This window comes from Colletotrichum scovillei, assembly GCF_011075155.1.
Source record: "Colletotrichum scovillei strain TJNH1 chromosome Unknown Contig00002, whole genome shotgun sequence".
Taxonomy (NCBI): domain Eukaryota; kingdom Fungi; phylum Ascomycota; class Sordariomycetes; order Glomerellales; family Glomerellaceae; genus Colletotrichum; species Colletotrichum scovillei.
The window spans coordinates 2,935,974-2,953,402 of record NW_023336260.1 but is presented as its reverse complement, the minus strand read 5'-3'; the positions used below and the strand labels follow the sequence as shown (position 1 = coordinate 2,953,402).

General features: G+C 54.0%; 3 protein-coding genes across 3 annotated transcripts; 1 reads left to right on the top strand and 2 right to left on the bottom strand.

Moving 5' to 3' along the window:
- Nucleotides 1-86: 86 nt before the first annotated feature.
- On the bottom strand, nucleotides 87-7,554 carry HER10_EVM0000528 (hsp90-like protein). Its single transcript, XM_035482834.1, has 2 exons — nucleotides 752-7,554; nucleotides 87-698 (listed from the first exon to the last, which is right to left on the bottom strand). Exons 1-2 carry the CDS (start codon nucleotides 5,228-5,230, stop codon nucleotides 588-590), a joined length of 4,590 nt encoding a protein of 1,529 aa, XP_035336817.1. The 5' UTR covers nucleotides 5,231-7,554; the 3' UTR covers nucleotides 87-587.
- Nucleotides 7,555-12,322: 4,768 nt separating this feature from the next.
- HER10_EVM0007321 (uncharacterized protein) lies at nucleotides 12,323-14,580 on the top strand. The gene is made up of 2 exons (XM_035476880.1): nucleotides 12,323-13,678; nucleotides 13,749-14,580. Exons 1-2 carry the CDS (start codon nucleotides 13,434-13,436, stop codon nucleotides 14,320-14,322), a joined length of 819 nt encoding a protein of 272 aa, XP_035337352.1. The 5' UTR covers nucleotides 12,323-13,433; the 3' UTR covers nucleotides 14,323-14,580.
- A 395-nt stretch (nucleotides 14,581-14,975) lies between these two features.
- On the bottom strand, nucleotides 14,976-17,114 carry HER10_EVM0008093 (DEAD/DEAH box helicase; the record flags this gene model as incomplete). Its single annotated transcript, XM_035477627.1, has 1 exon — nucleotides 14,976-17,114. One exon carries the CDS (start codon nucleotides 17,112-17,114, stop codon nucleotides 14,976-14,978), a length of 2,139 nt encoding a protein of 712 aa, XP_035337419.1.
- Between the last annotated feature and the right edge of the window lie 315 nt (nucleotides 17,115-17,429).

The following is a 17,429-nucleotide window of genomic DNA, read 5'->3' as shown; positions in this document are numbered from 1 at the left end:
AAGGGTCAATCACGGGCAAGTCGATGACCGTACCTCAGGTGAGCTCACGACAACCTTGAGAGAATTGCATTCTAAAACTTCGCACACGCGTGGAGAATGTTTTTTAACCATGGTAATATGGGTATCTTTGCATTACAATACTCCGAGTCAGGAATATTAAAAAAGATACGCTGAAGATATTCGTCAGTAGGATCTGTTGCCCACTTAGATTCCATATGCCCCGTGACTCGTCCTCGCATCATATGCGTTCCCGCCTCAATACTCCAAGTCTCGTGCTTCCAAATGCCTTGCTCCTCTCAAATGCAAGTCTTATGCACACTGAAACAAACCAATACCTTCTCCCAAGTCTTTTTGGTCAATTGCCCCTCCTTGAACGCCCCCGGCCTGTTCTCTAGTACTACCGCACCTCTCTGGTGCGATAGCGAGTCTTGGCGGAAAAAGGAGAAAAATGAAAAATGCAAGGACCCAATTCGAAATCTGAATAAAACACTGATCCAACTCCAGCGGCCTCTTGCCGTCGCTTCGGACAGGACCGCATGCGGTGCACAGGCTTCATGCGAACGTAGCCTCTATGGGCGTTTTCCTACTCAAGCCAGGGGCGTGGCCTCGGTAGTAGGTGGTGCGTTGTACATCGTAACCAATTCCTTCACCTTGGGCAGCAAGTCCGGTATTCTAAAAGGCTTCGAAATCACGTCGTCCTGTGTCATCATGTTAGTGAAGTTCGATATGTGCAGTTTGGGGGCTCACTCACGATACCGGCGGCTTTCGCGCTCTCGATCTGCTCTGGCCGCGCGTATGCCGTGACAGCAATGATGGGTATGTGCCTAGTCAAAGTGCCTTCCCTCTCCAATTCACGGATACGTTTCGTACACGTGATTCCATCCATGACCGGCATCTCCAGGTCCATAAGAATAACGCTGAGATCAAAGCCCTCAGCCTCGTTGCCAGCCCAGAAACGGGACTTCTTGAGCTGTTCAAGGGCCTCGCCTCCGTGGTTAGCGACATATGTAGTGTTGCCGCAGCTTGTGAGTTGCTTCCGCAGAACCCTCTGATTAACGATATTGTCCTCCACAATCAAAACATCGTACAGCGGCGTCGCGGGGGCCACCGGCTTCTTGATGGAAGCCCTTCTAGGCAGGGCTGTGAGCGGAGGCGTCGATGGTGCGGAAGTTGGCTCGCTCTTGACTGGTTGCGCCAAGTTGAGGGCCGAGAGAGACGGCGACTCCAGGCTAGGTGATTCCGTCTTGCGACACTTGACGTAGAATGCGAAAGTGCTGCCTATTCCCTTCTCGGAGACAACACCAATCTGGCCGCCCTGTAGTTCGGCAAGCATGCGAGAGATGAAGAGACCGAGTCCCGAGCCACCATACTGCACGTGGGTGCGGGGTGACGCCTGAGAGAACCGCTGGAAGAGTAGCTTTTTCTCATCTTCGCGCAGACCAGGGCCTGTGTCTTGGACGGAGAAATGGAGGTTAATTTCCTCTCCTGTTCCCCAATCCTTCTCCTGGGTCAAAGCCCGAACGTCCTCCTTCTCTTTGCGAGTCGGGAAAAATGACACCCCTTTTTGGGTAACCTCGGTGATATTCTTGGATGCGCTCATCTTCATGGTAATTTCGCGTTTCTCGCGGCCTTGGGTGAATTTGATGGCGTTGGTCATGAGGTTGATCAGAACCTGCCTAAGCCTAGATGGATCCAACTTGACCCAATCGACAGCGTGAGTGCTATAGGCTTTGTCTACCGAGAAGTCTAGCTTGATCTCGTGTGTGTTTAACTCTGACTCGAACATCTTGATGACGTGTTTGACAATCGTGACCGGATGCGAGTCGACGGGTGTCACAAGCAGAAGTTGCGAGTCGAGCTTCGAAAGGGTAAGCACGTCATCGACAATGCGTTTCTGATGGCTGGCGCATAGGTTGATAGTGCTGGCAGCTTCGGTACAGCTTTCCAACAGGGTGTCGAGTTGTGTCGGATCCTGCGGTTGAGCGCGGTACTCCGTTATACTGTTGACGATTTCATCAGCACACTGGAGGACCGCACTCAATGGATTCCGCATTTCGTGACTCGTGATGTCGATGAAGTTTTCTTGTTGGCGTTTGAGCTCGACTGCCTCTTCTCTGCGTTGCTTCTGGAAATCCTCGGCCCATTTTTGAGGCGAAATATCGGTGATGCAGCCAAAGATACTCTTCAGGTCGCCCTCTTGAGTCTGTTCCGGGAAAGCACTCATCAGGACCCAAGTATCGATAGTGTTCATTCCGTTCTGGCGGCTGCACTTGAACCTGAACTCAATGGTGATCGCTTCCTTGTTTTCAATGAGCTTCTTCCAAGCAAGTTCGACGCCCGATCGGTCCTCGTCCCTCACACTTTGCATCCATGTGTTGACACTGTCTTCTGTTCTGGGATGCCTCGAAATTTGCCACCACATATCGTTGGCAAAGTTGATGAGGCCCTTGTCGTTAGCAATGAACATGCCGACCGGTGCGAATTCTGCCATTCGCGAGAACTTGTATTCGCTTTCGACTGCCTCTTGTGTTCTCAAATAGAGTTCCATTTGCAATTCTTGACGATCCATCGCGGCCAAGCGAGCAGCCCTCTGTCCTCGTTTGATCTCCTCTTCGAAAAGTACGACCGATGCCATGGACGTCGCAAGTTGTCTCGACAAGAGATGGATAAAAAGCTGATAGTCTTCGTCATAGGGTCGACGGGGGTTGGTGCCCAAGACGATGAAGCCAACGACAGACTCACCGGCTGTGGTAGGGTGGACAGGCAAGATAACGATAGTCTTACTTGGGTCACCGAAGCCTCGCCACTCCAAGCCTTCAAGCAACTTTGCTGGCAGGTTGCCAGCTTCCGACGAGAGAATGATGGGTGCACCTTGCATCGTCATAGACTGGCGCATATAGGGAGCGAAGCCATCGTCTGATGACTTTAGGTCGAGCTGGGGTAGCCCAGCTGGGTGTCCCTCTGGAACGCCCAAGCTGCCTTCGAGGTGTAATAATGGTGGGTGTGCTATGCTTCCAGAGTGCATAGAAGATACTTCACTCTCACTATTGTCTTCCTTCACGGAGTAAATGAGGGCAAACGGTACGTCCAAGTCGTTGAACTCCAATCCTTCCTTGACCCGCGGCCAGAAGCTTCTGACGTCCTTAGCTGCAGCTGTCTTCTCGCCCACCTCTCGCAAAGTCAACATCCGGCGTTCGTTGACCTTGCGGCGGGTATTTTCGAAAGCCGGATTGTAGAGTCCGACCACCTGGCCATCAGAACCCAGTAATGGGATGATTGACCATGAAAAGAATGTCTCCTCGAGGAATCCGTGTCGAAGGATGAATAGCTGGTTGTCGTTCTTCATGATTGACTGCCCATTTGTCCAAGCATTATTGAACAAAGGCTCGATATCCGACCAGATCTCTTTCCATGCGTCCTGATACCGCATGCCCATGAGTTGAGGGTGCTTTTGTCCGGCAAGCTCAATGTAGGCCTCATTGTAGATGGCGACATTGTCCCGTCCCCAGTACATGGCCGCAGGGTGGGGACTACCCATAACCATGTTGGCCATGGCCCTCAATTCTGAACTCCAGTGCTCCAACGGACCCAATGATGTGGAGGCCCAATCGGTGTTGCGACAGAATAGGATATGTTCACTCAAATCCGGGGTTGTTTGAATGCGGGTCCAGTCAAATGATGGCCTCATCATCGCTGCTTGGAAGACCTGTTGGGTGAACTCGTCGGTGTGGTACTTCTCACCACTGTCTATCATCACACAATCGTCAACGACAATTGGTGTGTCGTCCAGCTCATGCGGTTCCCCTTCCATATCACCAAAGTAATCGGGTTCGTCATCCATGGGTACAATTGATGGCTGGTTTGGTGTCGGCCCTCTGCTCCGCTGTTCCAGCACCGCTGATTCATCGGCTAACGGAGGCGAGTCTGCTGGTGCTGATACGGCGCTAGCGTTGCCGCTCACGAAGCGAAATCGTTTGCGCAAGGTCGAGCATGTCCATGTGATGCCACCATAGCTATGAGAAGGAAGGCAGACGTCAAGGGATTCATGGTTTAAGACGAAGCTCGTGGCCCACGTTTTGAAGTGGATATAGTCGGGGTTCTTCATGACATCGTCACCCTCCACAGAAAGCAATTCCAAGACACCCACGGAAGCCCTGAGCGCCGCATTGGCGTATAGCAAATGCAGTCCCGATTTTTGCGCGTTGACGGGATTTGCGAGATCGATGATGAAAGTCGGACGCTCATCTTGTTCCAAAAGTTCGATTACGCCAACTCCTCTCAAGATTTGCAGTCCTTGAGGAAGATGCTGGCTATTTGGGCTCTTTGAAGAGGTTAGGGTGGCGTCTGCAGAAGATAGACTACTGCTCCCCGGCGTACTCCCAGATCTAGCTGATGTTTGTGCATGAACGGTTCCGCGGGGTAGGCGAACAGTGTGAACGCGGTCTTGGTCCTCCCTCAGACGAGCTAGCAGGACGGCTGCAGCGTCGGAGGGAGGGAGAGCAGCTGGTCGAGGCGGCATCTGTCGTTTGTTGTTTGAGGAGAAGAACAGAGGGGAGACGACCCCTTGGTTGTGCCTAGCCAGAATGACTGACGCAGTTGGTTGTTTTGGCAGCTTGATGTGCCCCGGTGGCCCCAGTCGAGTTCGCGCCTTCTTCAGAGGTGACGGGTTTGGTCGTTCGTGTGCGTTTTCGTCGTCGGATAGGCGCTTCCCGTTGGACGTTGAAGGTCTCGACAGACGGGTAGATTCTGTAAACGACCTGATAGTCGGAGAGGTCGGGTCCGACCTGGGGGTCAGGAGCGTCTTAGACGCGGCGTCGAATGAGGGATCGCAAGTAGTGTCGCTATACGTCAAACCATACCGACTAATGTCGGGAGTTGTCCATGACCCTCCGGGGCTCAATGTCGTCGAGGTGGGCGAGGCGGGATGGTAACGTGGGTTACTTGACTGCGGCTGTGAACCCGATCGCTTGTGGCTGACGCTCGTGTTGGAAGAAGAAGAAGATACGGCGGCTGTAGAAGCCTCGGATTTCGCGGCGGCGGTGGTGGAAACGGTAGCGAACGGGTCCGCCGTCGTCGGTCTGGTCGTCGTCGTCCTCGTGGTCGGGTTCGTTGCCGTGGTCGGGGTTGTGGTGATGTTTCCGGGGGCGTGGTAGGGTCGGTGTGTCGAGGGCAACGGGGGAGCGAGGAGTCGTATGGCGGATTGGGGGAAGCGATCGTCACCCTGCGGCATGAATGCGCGGGGGGAGGGAGTGAAGATGAGGTGCGGCCGAGAGAGTCGGTCCGTTCTAGAAATTTTCGTCTCGGGCCTCCTTCTCTATGGTTGTCTTCCCCTGCCGAAACTAAAATGATTCCTGTTTAGTGACGGCGGAGACGGGAGTGAAGCAAGTGCAGAAGTAAAGGCGCACGGCAAGCACAGACACAACGGACGATGACACGGGGGGAAGCGGGAGCAGCAGTTTGCAGGCCACGGGTGAGCGAGCGAGTGAGCGCAACCTAAGCCCAGGTGCCGCGGGAAGGGAAAGGCTTAGGCGGGCAACGCTACCTTAGTCAGGTAAGGTAGGTAGGTAGGTATCCGCAGGTGAAATTCGGGTATTCCCAGAGGTGAGAGAGGGGGGCAGTGAGCTAGCGGTAAGAAAAATAGAAGAAAAGAAAACACCGACAGGGAGATGCCAGGCCAGACGGGCGCTGTGTGCTTTGCTACCCTAGCCAACCTTGCAACCGGGGTACAGGTGGTTGGCGAGCGAGTCGGGTATTGGGGGATCGAGATAGAGCGAGGGTTTGACGGGCCCGGGCCATGAACAGGAAGGGGAAAGGCCTGCAGCGAAAAGAGTCTGGAAGGGACGGACGCCTGGGTTGGGATTCGGGGAAGGGGAGTGACTGGGAACATGCGGGCTTGATCGGGGCACGCCTGAACAGGGTAGGCAAGGTGAGTTAGGGTAAGGTGGGATTGAGCCTTGAGCCTTGAGGTGCAAGCACGACGGATACAGCCAGCGACTGGGGTGATGGGTGATGGGGATTTTGGGGGTTGGAGACGAAGGTTCCATAGGTAGGGACTGACTGTACGGAGTCCTGTCAACTGGATAGGTAAGGTAGGTAGGCAAGGTTTGGCCCGACGCGGTCGATACAGATAAGAGCAAAGTAGGCAGATAGCAGCAGGGCTATACGAATAAAGGAGACAATAATGACTTGTCGGAGTTGGACGGCGACAATGGGACTGCCACTATCGCAGCCACAGAGACGAGACGGCCGGAGTAGTAGCCTCAAGTTGCGGGATGGTCAACCGGAAAATACTCCGAAAGCGTGTCATCGTCAATCTAGGCCTGGCAGTCCAAACTTTGGGAGGGTGCCGCCACTACGGCAGCCGCCGTTGAGTGTCATAAGGCATAAGGGACGGCAGAAGCAAACGATCAAGTGCCGTGACTAGAAGGGAGTAGAAGGAAATAGATGAATTACCAGGATGAGATTGAATGCGATCCAGGATGTACCTGCAATCTACACCACACACGAGGTGCGGTGTATGAGATGATGGCACGGGCGAATGTGATGGTTCTGAAGCTACTGGAACTTAAGCACAGCGAAGGGGAACTGGTGCTGCTGCTGCTGCTACTGCGATATGTGGCTGCGAAGGTGCCTTCAAACGTGCTTCGTGCAGTTCTGGTCAGATTGCGGCAAGCCGCAAGACGAGAAAGCAAGGTCAGGCCCGTAGAGGTCGGAGCGGTAAAGAAAGGTAGGCAGGCGGCCCGTTGAGGACGACTTGAGGTGTGAGTGAGGCGTAAGGCGAGCGAGCGAGCGGCTGACGATGCGATGGCTCCGAGGTGTGCTCTGCTGGTCTGGTCTGGTGGCCTGCTGCTAGGTGCTAACTGGACTGCTCTGCGATGCTGCGTTTAAGGTGATTGATTGTGTTTCCGATGGTTGGAGCGGTGGGTAGGTAAGAAGATGTACGTGGAGATCGAGGGCGCAGGATGGAATCGAGAGATGGCACAGAAAGGCGGAATGGGAATCTCGATGTCGAAAGAGGAGTCAGTGCGAGGACACGCCGTGTATTGGTTAATGTTTGGGGAACCGTCTGTCCTTCTTCTCTCGTGGTTTGGTCCGGTTTAGGACCTCTGGGACTTGGACCGGATTGGAATGGTCTCGCGAAAAAAAAGCTGAGATATGGCGCCGGGGGGGTGGACTACTAGTAACTATTACTGTAGGTGGGCGGGCATGATTATGCGAATGGATCTAACGTGTGAGGTGGGAGAGTCTAAAAGTCCAACAAACTGCAGAGGACCTTGCAGAGGGACGAATGTATGTACGTCGACTCCTTTCTTGGCAGCTGGCAGTGACAGAAACGGGGATGATGTGCAACTGGGGGTCTGGTCTGGTCAGGCTGTGAGTATCCGTCAGGGAACAAACTAAGGTAATTCGAGGGCCGAGGCGGTATGGCAGATTGGGGGCTCGGGGTCTGCGGAAGGAACCAGAAAAAGAAAAGAGAAAAAGACGTGAGAGTCTGGGACTGGGGATTCGGAAGTGAATTGGACAAGAATTGGAAATACATGACGAGAGGTGAGGTCTGGTGTGAGCCATGAGGTGGAATTATCAAACAAATGGGAACTGTACCCTTGATACCTGCTGCGTACTTCATGCCTTCCTTCCAACGGGGCTATCCCGCTGCGGAACTCCTTCCTTCCCGTTCATTCTTGCCAACTCGAGGTCGTCCTCTCCCGTCCTTCCTTCCCTTTACTTTCTCTCTTGATAGGTAGGTACGATCGGCATCGCGTACTTCCGTACCTTAGCTACATTACTACCAAAAGCCACCAGACTTGATGTATCCGATAATGCTATTTGCTTGGTCTCACTACCTCACCTTACACTCACTTTCTTTCATCGCACTTGACACTGGCAAATACATATACTCACACACGCGCATACTCCATATCCATCTATGCATCTCATCTTGTCTTCTTTCCTGAGTAAGGTAGCCCAGTCGTCAAACGCACTGACGGAAGCATCAGTAGACTTGAAGAATGAAGGCGCCTCGATCCCAGTTGACTAGCGGACCACCCAGCGATGACAAGATATGAGTTGTGTGCCGGTGTGTATGCAAGCTCGCCCGTTGCGCTCACACAGGCAGCCCTCTCTCTGCACATGTGAGGAACAACCTAAAATGGGTGTGAGGAATCAAAAAGAAAGGGCGGATGGGACGAAGGCTCAGGCGGAGACTGGGACTGGGGGCGGAGCTGTCGGCTGGTATCCGCACTCCATAGGTAGGTAGCCTGTGGACCGCACTGCAGGCACGCCGCACAGCTGGGGCCTGGGGGTGGTGGTGGCATTGTGGATGGACGGCAGCGTGGTATTTTGGACCCGGGTCTGGATTCTCTGGATTCCTTGGGTTCTGCGCCTTGGCCAAGACATTGCTCCCACTCCAACCTTGGCCTTGCTGCTTCCAGACATGGACACTCCCAGTTCCACACCAGGCATCAGACGACCTAGCCAACTTCATCTGCTTTACCTCATGCCAATCGCCAACCCAGCCGTAACTCAGTGACCTTTTTTACCATGGGAACTTCACAACTAGCTATCCGTATCACCGGCAGTGTCCGATTATCTTCCAAGACAGGTCCAAGTCAAATCGTGAGTACCTAGTCTGCAGCCTTCGTATCTCCACGACCCTAATAAAGACCTACGCAGTGAGGTAGGGTTTCGTTGTCCACCAAAAGGCCCAAGCTTGGCCCACCTCAGTTGGTCATTCCGCGTATGGAGAATTGGAGATTTACAACACCTTCACAGATACGCAAGATGTTCATATCTTGCGTGGATCTCTAATCGCTCGGCATACACAGTAAACATGTTGCCAATGCAACTTGGAGACAAATTGCGCCGACCAAATGATTTTCTTCATCTCTCCACAAGGCCGGGCAACGGCTCGCGTATCTCGCTCTTTTCACTCACTCCACCTCATAGGAATGCATCCTAGTAGGTAGGCGCAGCTTCTTTTGAGTCATCTGGAAACGAAACAGGAAGCGATGACAAGAAAGAAACCAACACGGCGCACATTTCAAAAACAAGCAGACCCAAAGATCCGTCCGCTTCTATCCTCGCGGCTTCTCGCTTCGCCCCGTGGTTCTGCGGGCTGCCTGCATATCCCGCGCAACTGCCATGCTATGCCGTTATTCCCTGTCATTACCCGTTCATTACTGGATGACGAGAAAGAATGAAAGCTGAAGACGGCGACCAACGCTTGTATCAAGATAGCTTCTCAAGCGGCAAGCCAGGTACCCGCCGAACTTTCCGTGACGCCCGGCACTTGGCAGAGGGTATACGTCAGTCCGAGTCAATCTGGTACATACCCACGATAAACCGTGGGTGTGCTCAAGGTAAGATGTCTCTCGCATTCAATCAAAGAAGAGGGTTTGAACATTCCACAAGCGTAGCCGAAAAGTTGCGCCGTCGTCAGCAACGGCGTAGATGCAGCAAAGCGAACCCGACGGATGGCTTCGAAATGTCCGGATGGGAAAGAGCCAACAACGAGCCAAGCATTAGGATTGGATCAATGGATCAATGGATCCGAAAGGGAGCTCCACTCCACACGTCCCAGGGCAGGGCAGGGTTCCGCATAGTACTTGGGTACCTGACCATGTAGTGGATCCTACCAGAAGGGAAAGAGCCCTGGTCATCCGCTCTCCCCTGTCGGTCTCGAACTGGCGCGGTCCAGACCGTGGTCGCCCCCACCCCGAGCTCGCCGATCGATGATCGTCACCTGCCATTCTCATTGGCCCCAATCCGGAAGGAAGCTCCTGTCAGTTCTGTCAGTCTCTTGTCAGGAAGCAGTCACAACTCACTCACCAGCGTCAACTTCCACGTCGTTGGATTGCAGACGTAGACGCAGATGCAGACTCCTCCAGTCGTTGTTAACTCTTCATTTCTTTTCTGAATGCTGCGGCTCCGTGAACCCCAGCCTGACCGCCGCAACATCCCAAAAGTGTGAATCTCACATTTTGACATGTCAACATCCAACTACGGATGCCTCCCTACGAATAGGTAGCGACCTATCGCCCTCTCCAATGCCAGCCCGCAGATCAACGTTTAGCAGCTTTGCGACATGGGTCTTTCAATTTGTCTCAGTTGCTGTTCGCATCCGGGCGTTACTTTCGAATTTTGATTTCCCTACCCCAGAGACGAGGCACCACCTGGCAAAAGAACAAGCAAAAGAACACAGCCTGGAATACTCTATCAGTCTATGCGCCAACTGCCTTCGACCAAGACACCTCCCTCGCCCTCAAGCGATTCGGGAGAAAAAGGACGTACCTCGCGCCTAGTGCCTCTCCTGCGTCCATAGCAGTGACGCCGCCGTCACCCCAAAGCAGTCATCATACGATGACGCCGGCCTACTGCTGTCTGTGCCGGGCTCCGTGCGGAAGACTAGGCTGGGCGGGCTCTACATTTAGCAAGTGTCCCGGCACTTGGCCTCGCATTCCGTCATCGCGAAATACTTTCTCGAACCAGACAAGCAGAGATGTGGCTTACATACTCGCGACTTCGCGACTGAACCCATAGTGTTGATCGCCATGCAGGGTGGTTCAAGGGCTTTGCTATCTCCTTGGCGCCAAGAATATCAAAAACCGTGAAGCCGTGGACCGTGATACTGTCGCACATTGTTCCCCGTACGAGGCAACGTTGGATTTCAGACTCTCCAAGTCTCACCTCGGATCCGGGCACCGCCCCGAGTCGCGCCTGTCGGTGAAGGGATACAAAACTGCATTCTCAGCCAGGGAGAATGCACTATGGATTCGAACCTGCGCGGGATCTCTTCCCGTTCAACATTTCTCGCGACCTTGTCTCGGTCAAGATATATGGTGACAGAGGGTGTCTTTCCTCCATCCATCTCATACGCCTTATTCCCGACCTATATCCCTGCCACGTCAAATGTGACTGCTCTCGGTCGGCGCTCCCATTGGATGTTCCGCTTGGAAGGAATGCTTATAAACCCTCCGGACGATTTATCCCGTTATACGGTCCGCGATACTCGCTCAATGACCAACCAATCGCTCACATCCCTAAGTCACTCGCAAAACTACGAGACAGCGAGGTTCATGTCTAGTATTTGGGATTTGCGTTGTTCAAAAATAGTCGAACATCGGACTTATCGCTGTCTCCTGATCCTCAACAACGCGTGCCACAAATCCAGCGGAACTTTGCAACCTCAGCAGGCTAGTCACTTTCGGCACCGTATTTGATAGTCGCGGGCAGCAAATGCCTAATTATTCATATTATCAAACGGCTTCGTTTCGTTGGTCATGACGCAAGGAGAAATGGTCTCACGTTCTCAATTGCCTCTTAATGCCAGTCGGAGTTGCGGGGATCACAATCCCGATGTGAGATACGCAGCATTCCTCGCATTAAGTGAAGGAGGTACACTCCGGTCCATCGCGAGGAACATTGTCTCGTTTCAAACCTCCCTCTGTACGCATGGGATTCTCATTTCCGATCCAGCGACGAGGCGCCATCGGCTCCGGCCGAATTCAGTTTCACGGATAATCCGACCATCTACCTGTCGGTGACGCAGCTATTCGTTGATGGGCACAATACCTGTCTTTCAGCGGTCCGACTTTGTTGCCAGGCAGCCAGATATACGGATCGCCGCAGTCCACGATGCAAAGACTTGGAATTTGTGGCTGTTGGCGAGCAAAGTTGAGCGGCCCGCATGGTTCGTCCGACTGATCTGCGTGCACGCTTGTCAAGTCTAGTTTGACAGCTCAAACTCTACTCAAGACTCGGGTCCAAGTCAAACGACACGATCGGCGTTGATAGACAGTGGCAATACACGTTCGCAGCCAAGACTAAGGATTGAAGAACATGGCGGCCCCAAAATCACATTTTTGTTCTCGTGGGACTTTCCCATCCCTCTCTACCCCTCTATTAATATCTCTTTGGAAACGGCATCCTTCTTCACTGCCGGCAGATCAGATGGTCGCTCACATAAGCTCAAAAAAGCCCGCAAGCGTGGGATGCACCCACTTGTGCGACTGCACCCCAGCCTTGTCTTACACTCTTCTGATCACCACCAGAGCCAGAATAGAGGCTTATTTTCGGTCGACCAGCACACCGGCTGAACAAGCGAATGCACGTAGTATGTAGTGCATACTGCCTGCTTGATGTTTCGCCACACTTGCTGGCTGGCATACATTGTGGATGGTCACAGAATGGGACCTGCTCGGGTTGATGGTTAATCCAGCCGATTGCCTCCTATTTGGTCCTCGGTCGATCCTTACCGGAGCTGGGGTATCAAGGCACTCCTCGACGTGCCATCACGGTGCCGGCTTCTCGGATCCGGGCATCGTGGGAGGATGTGCCCAACGGGCGCTTATCGTTACGGACCCCATACGCGGTTCCAGCATCATCACAATCACGTTGTTGGTTTCAACCTCCGGGATATGAAGCATCCATCGTCGTGTGTCTACTGCAGAATAAAGGACAAGTTTGCTGACTTTTCTTGCTGGTATCCTGCCGCATCTGCTGTTGCATCGCACCAGCATGGCACGAACAAGCTGATCTCACCTTGCTCACCCACCTACTCCGTAGTCCGTACTGCAGTATGTGCAATCCAACATGGCCAACCAACTTCCCATTCACCGACCAATTCTATTGGCAATCAATACTGCACCAGCAGTGGCCCCCGAAGCCCCCCTGCTCTCCTCGAGGCGGGTATTGTGCGCAACGTCGCATCTTGCCGCCCCCATTGGCTCATCCGCCCGGGGGCCGACCAATTGAACGGCCCCTCTCGAACTCGGCGCTTAGCATCCCTCATCACCTCCGCTCCTCATTGGACCTCCCCGTTGTGACGGCGCACCGTCGGTCAACCACGGCACATGCAGCTCAGCGGCCCTTTCAACCCCCATTGCCCTGAGCTTACCCGGCCACCCGCCCGCCTGGCCCCCCTCTTTGGACAGGTGAATGGCGATGAATGAATGGAGCAAATGGGCGGCGGCGAATGGGTTGACCTGCAGGAGGGAGGGAGATATGGCCCTTAAACTGCCACCCTGCCCCCATCCGACCCATTGAGAGGCTCATTCTTTACTCTTGGTCCCTTTTCTCACTCTTCACTCTCATTGAAGATTCGACCTCCTGTCGAAACGTCGAAGACGACAGTAAAGCTCGAATCCCGCAAGTCAGATCGCGAGGTTCTTCTCATTGCGTTCAAGTGCTGGGTACTTGGCCAATGTGAAATCCCATTGTTTGCTTTGGCGAACAATCGCGCCTAGGAATACAACGAACACACTTTGAACCCCCAAAAGTCTTGGCAAAGAGAGACACAGAGAGCGGAGAGAGTTACAACCCTACGACTTCATTAAGAGGACAACCCCCCAAAGCGACACGGGCATTGACACGCCTCTCGTCAAACACGCATACACGACAAGAAACGTTGGAGAGCAGAAGGAGAAGAAGGAAAGATGACGTACAAGATCTTGCACAGGAAATGGCTGCTGCGGAAATGGATGTGGACGCTCATGCCGCTGGAGCTGGCCGGCCTCGTCCCGCTCCTCGTCCTCTTCGGCATCGCGCAGCCGGACCTCTACCGGACCAAGCTCTGGGAGGTCGGGCACGCCTACGGCTTCAACTCGAACCCAAAGATGATTCTCTACGCCTACGCAAATTATGAGCCGTACCCCAAGGTCCCCTTTGTATGGACACGAACGTGAGTCCTCGCCATACCTTGTTCCCCTTTACCAAAAGACCTTCACAACTAAAACTTTTTGAAATCACAGACTCACAGACTTCAACGTCGCCATCTCGGTAATCACCCTCTTCCTCCTCCTCACCAAACTCGTCGCCTTCATCATGAAGTTCTGGTTCCCCCTCCTCGCCGCCGGCATCAACGTCGCCATGGTCGCCCTCTACACCGTCTCCGTCTACGGCCAAATGGGACCCGACCACGCCGACCCGCGCTACCCGTCCTCGATCGCCTGGTACGTCGCAAAGTCGTGCGACTACGCCCGCCCCTTTAGCGCCTACAAGAGTTGCCAGCTCGCAAAGGGCACCTTCGCCGTGACGGTCTACATGCTTGCGCTCTACCTCGCCAACTTGGGCATCGCGCTGTACGTGCTGTGGCCGAACGCGGGCGATAAAGTCGACGGCGACGAGGACGATGACGGCAAGGGCAGCAGCGACGGCAGCTCACCGGTGGATTATGCCAAGGAGGGGAGGGAGTGGGAGATGAGGGATTGGCATGCCAAGGGCGGGCCGGCGAGTCCGCGGGTCGGGGTCGTGCCGTATACGCCCAGGACGCAGGCTTTCCATACACTTGATAGGAAGTTGCCGTTGAGGCAGCAGTATGGCTAAAGGGGGATGATGCATTGGTGGAAGGGGAAATGAGAAGGTTACGTGGAAGCACGGAAAGATTTCAAAGGAGGGATGAAGGTGGCTGAGAAGAATATCACTTCTTCCACATTCTCTACAGTCTCCAGGAGGCGCCGGCGTGGTTTTAACTCTATTATTTCATTGTCTATTTTATTTTAATGTTGATATACCACCTATCGGATGAAGTTATACACATTCGCGTAACAAGAAAACCCCAACTCTTGACTTTGAGATCACAAGGCTATGGGCTAATGAAGTCAATTTCATCAAAAGTAAAGAGTCTGACGCTTCCTTACGAATTCTGTTGAATCGATAAGAGGATTGTATGTTCTCTGCTCCCGCAACACACTCTCCTAGGCAAACCCATCCCTTTCGGAAGCGGGCACATCCCGCCTTTTCTCGACAGGACACTCACTGGATGGTAACAGAATGACTTGATTCATCCCGCGTTCACCTGAGAACGACGCCTTCGTGGCCTCACGCCTCTAATCAAGCTTGATCCACCTTGAGTGGCTAGTATCATGTGGCATGACAGGCAAGGCTTAGAGTGAGTAAATGGATGGAACCGCTCTTCAAACAGGTATTATCAAAAAAAGCTTTTATTTTCAACGCCTTCTTGAAGACGGAAACCTCCCTCAGTCATCGATACCGCCCCATTCAGCACCAGCCTCGTCATCACCCACCCTCCTTGCATTCTTAATCCGAATCTTATTCGCGGCCGTAGCCCCCTCCCTATTCGCATCCTTGCGTCTCTCCCACTTACTCTTTGACGAAATCATGGCCGCCCCGTGGCTCCGCCTCGCCTCGACGCCCTTTTCCCGGATCTTCTTCTTGTCCTCCTTGCTCACGTTCGGCAGCGCGTCGAGCAGCCACTTTTGCACATTCGCCTCGTCGCCCTTCTTGCCCGCTTGCCTCTCGCTCGCGGCGATGACATTGGCGACCGTCTTGACAAAGGGGATATCGTCCGTCGTGTAAAACGTCACGGCGACGCCGCCCTCGCGGCCCGCGCGGCCGGTTCGTCCTGCGCGGTGGACGTACGCGGCGCTCGAGCCGGGCACGTCGTAGTTCACGACGCCGTTGACGCCAGCAAAGTCCACGCCGCGCGCGAGCACGTCCGTCGTGATGAGAATCCAGATCTCGCCGGCGCGGAAGCGGCGCATGATGTTCGCGCGGGCCTTGTCGGCGAGGCCGCTGTGCAGGGCGGCGATTCTGGTGGGACCGCCGGCGGCGAGGGGGATGTCGTATTTGAGCTCCTCTTCCAGGGCTGTGGCGCGCTCAATGGTCTGGGTGAAGACCAGAAACGGAGGCCGGAGAGGTGGCCCTGAGTCGTCTCCTGCTGTGGGATGAAGGAGCTGGCGGAGACCCAATAGCTTGCCCTTCTCAGTTGCGGTGTAGATCAACTTGTGTGTGACGTTGGGGACGGCCGTGTCCTTCAGGCCGACTACCAAACGAATTAACGGTTTGGATGCCGGTCTCGCCAACTGTGCCTCAGTCACCAAAGTCTCAATGTTTGACCCGAAAGTCGCAGACCAGAACGTAGTTCTCAGCTCCGGGTTAGGACAGGCAGACCAGATCGCCATGGTCTGTTCGCGGAATAGGGGGTCCAACAACACATCCGCCTCGTCAAGAATCAATGATGTGACAGTCGGAACTTTGCGATCCTTCTTTGACGACGCCGTAAGGAAGTTGTAGAATAGTGCGGGTGTTGTGACGAGGATGTCAGCCTTTACGACAGACTTTGACTTGACTTGCTCGGTCTCGCTGTCCTCGTCCTCATCCTCATCATCTTCTGACTTCTCGCTCTCTTCCTCTTCCTCGTCCTTGTCCTCGTCCTCATCCTCGCTCTCGGCCTTATCTTCTTCCGCGACTGCGAAGCGCATGCCCTTCTTCATGCCGGCGATCTTGATACCAGAGTTCAAGGCCAGCTTGCGTCCCTCGTTCACAATCTGGAAAACTAGCTCTCTTGTCGGCGCAATGATGATCGCAGACAGATCATGCTTATCCTTGTCCTCGCTGGACTCTCTCTTGTGCATGATGGAGTTGATTGCGGGGATCAGGAAGCTGATCGTCTTTCCGCTGCCTGTCGGCGCAACGGCGAGGAAATCCACACCCTTTGAGACATCTCCAAGCTCCTCATTATTCGGCACTTCCTTCAATGCCAGTTCTGGCTTCAGCAGCAGAGGCAAGGCGCCCAGCTGCACCTCGGTCGGCACCTTGAATCCCTGATGCGTGAGGTTGTCCGCCAGCAGCGGCGCAATATTGTAGTTCGTCCGAAGCTCGCGGAAAGAAGTCAAGGGCTGCGGGTGAAGCTGGTTCGTCTCCTTCTCAACCTCGACAGCGACCTTCTTCTTCTTGCTCTTGGTGACCTTGGAGGCCTTCTTGTGGCGCTCGGAGAGTAGCGTGAGCTTCAGTCGGTGGGAGCGAAGGATCTGTCGGCACTCGTCCTCGGGGAGCAGTGTCGCCTTTGCAGCAGACGCTTTGTCGGCCTTTTTGGCTTTCGCAGCGGGTTGTTTGGCATTTTCGGATTCTTTGGGGGTTTCGGACTTGGGTGGCGCGAAGAAGTCGACCTCGGGCAGTTGTTCCTCTTTCTTCTCTTCGACCTCTTCTTTGCCTCTCTTCCTCTTGTTGCCCCGCGCTGAAGACACCTCGTCGTGGAAAAGTTGGGGGTTCGTTCGGTTGCCGGCGGATGGCAGATTGGCCGCTCCTTTATTCGCGTTCTTGGCGCCTTTAGCAGGCTGTTTTATGCCGCGCGACAACACTTTGAGGATATCCATGGTTGATTTTGCAGTTTCCAAATGGAAGAGGTCCTAAACTTGTTCGCTGGCTTTCCTGCAGTTGCGCCTGGCATGGAAATTTTAAAGTGGGGACGCGGACCGTTCCCGCACAGTGTCTGTGCTGTGCGGAAGCATCGACTTTCGGGTTGGTCAACCTCACCTCATGGACGCCTACTTCAACAGCGACTATGTTCAGCGTTCGTGAAGGGGTACATTGGAATCACTTTAGCAGGGATTCCACATGGTGCTGCTTGTTATTGTTTTAAGATGTCTTGGTCTCTCTTGTTGCTTTCCTCGACCTTTTCTAACCTCTTT

What these genes read in the sequence shown, in the direction of transcription:
- HER10_EVM0007321 (XM_035476880.1), top strand. Translation starts at nt 13,434, where the DNA reads ATGACGTACAAGATCTTGCACAGGAAATGGCTGCTGCGGAAATGGATG. An exon ending in CCCTTTGTATGGACACGAAC is followed by an intron (nt 13,679 to 13,748) that starts GTGAGTCCTCGC and finishes TTGAAATCACAG; the next exon opens with ACTCACAGACTTCAACGTCG.
- HER10_EVM0000528 (XM_035482834.1), bottom strand. Translation starts at nt 5,230, where the DNA reads ATGCCGCAGGGTGACGATCGCTTCCCCCAATCCGCCATACGACTCCTC. An exon ending in GCGCGAAAGCCGCCGGTATC is followed by an intron (nt 699 to 751) that starts GTGAGTGAGCCC and finishes ATGATGACACAG; the next exon opens with GACGACGTGATTTCGAAGCC.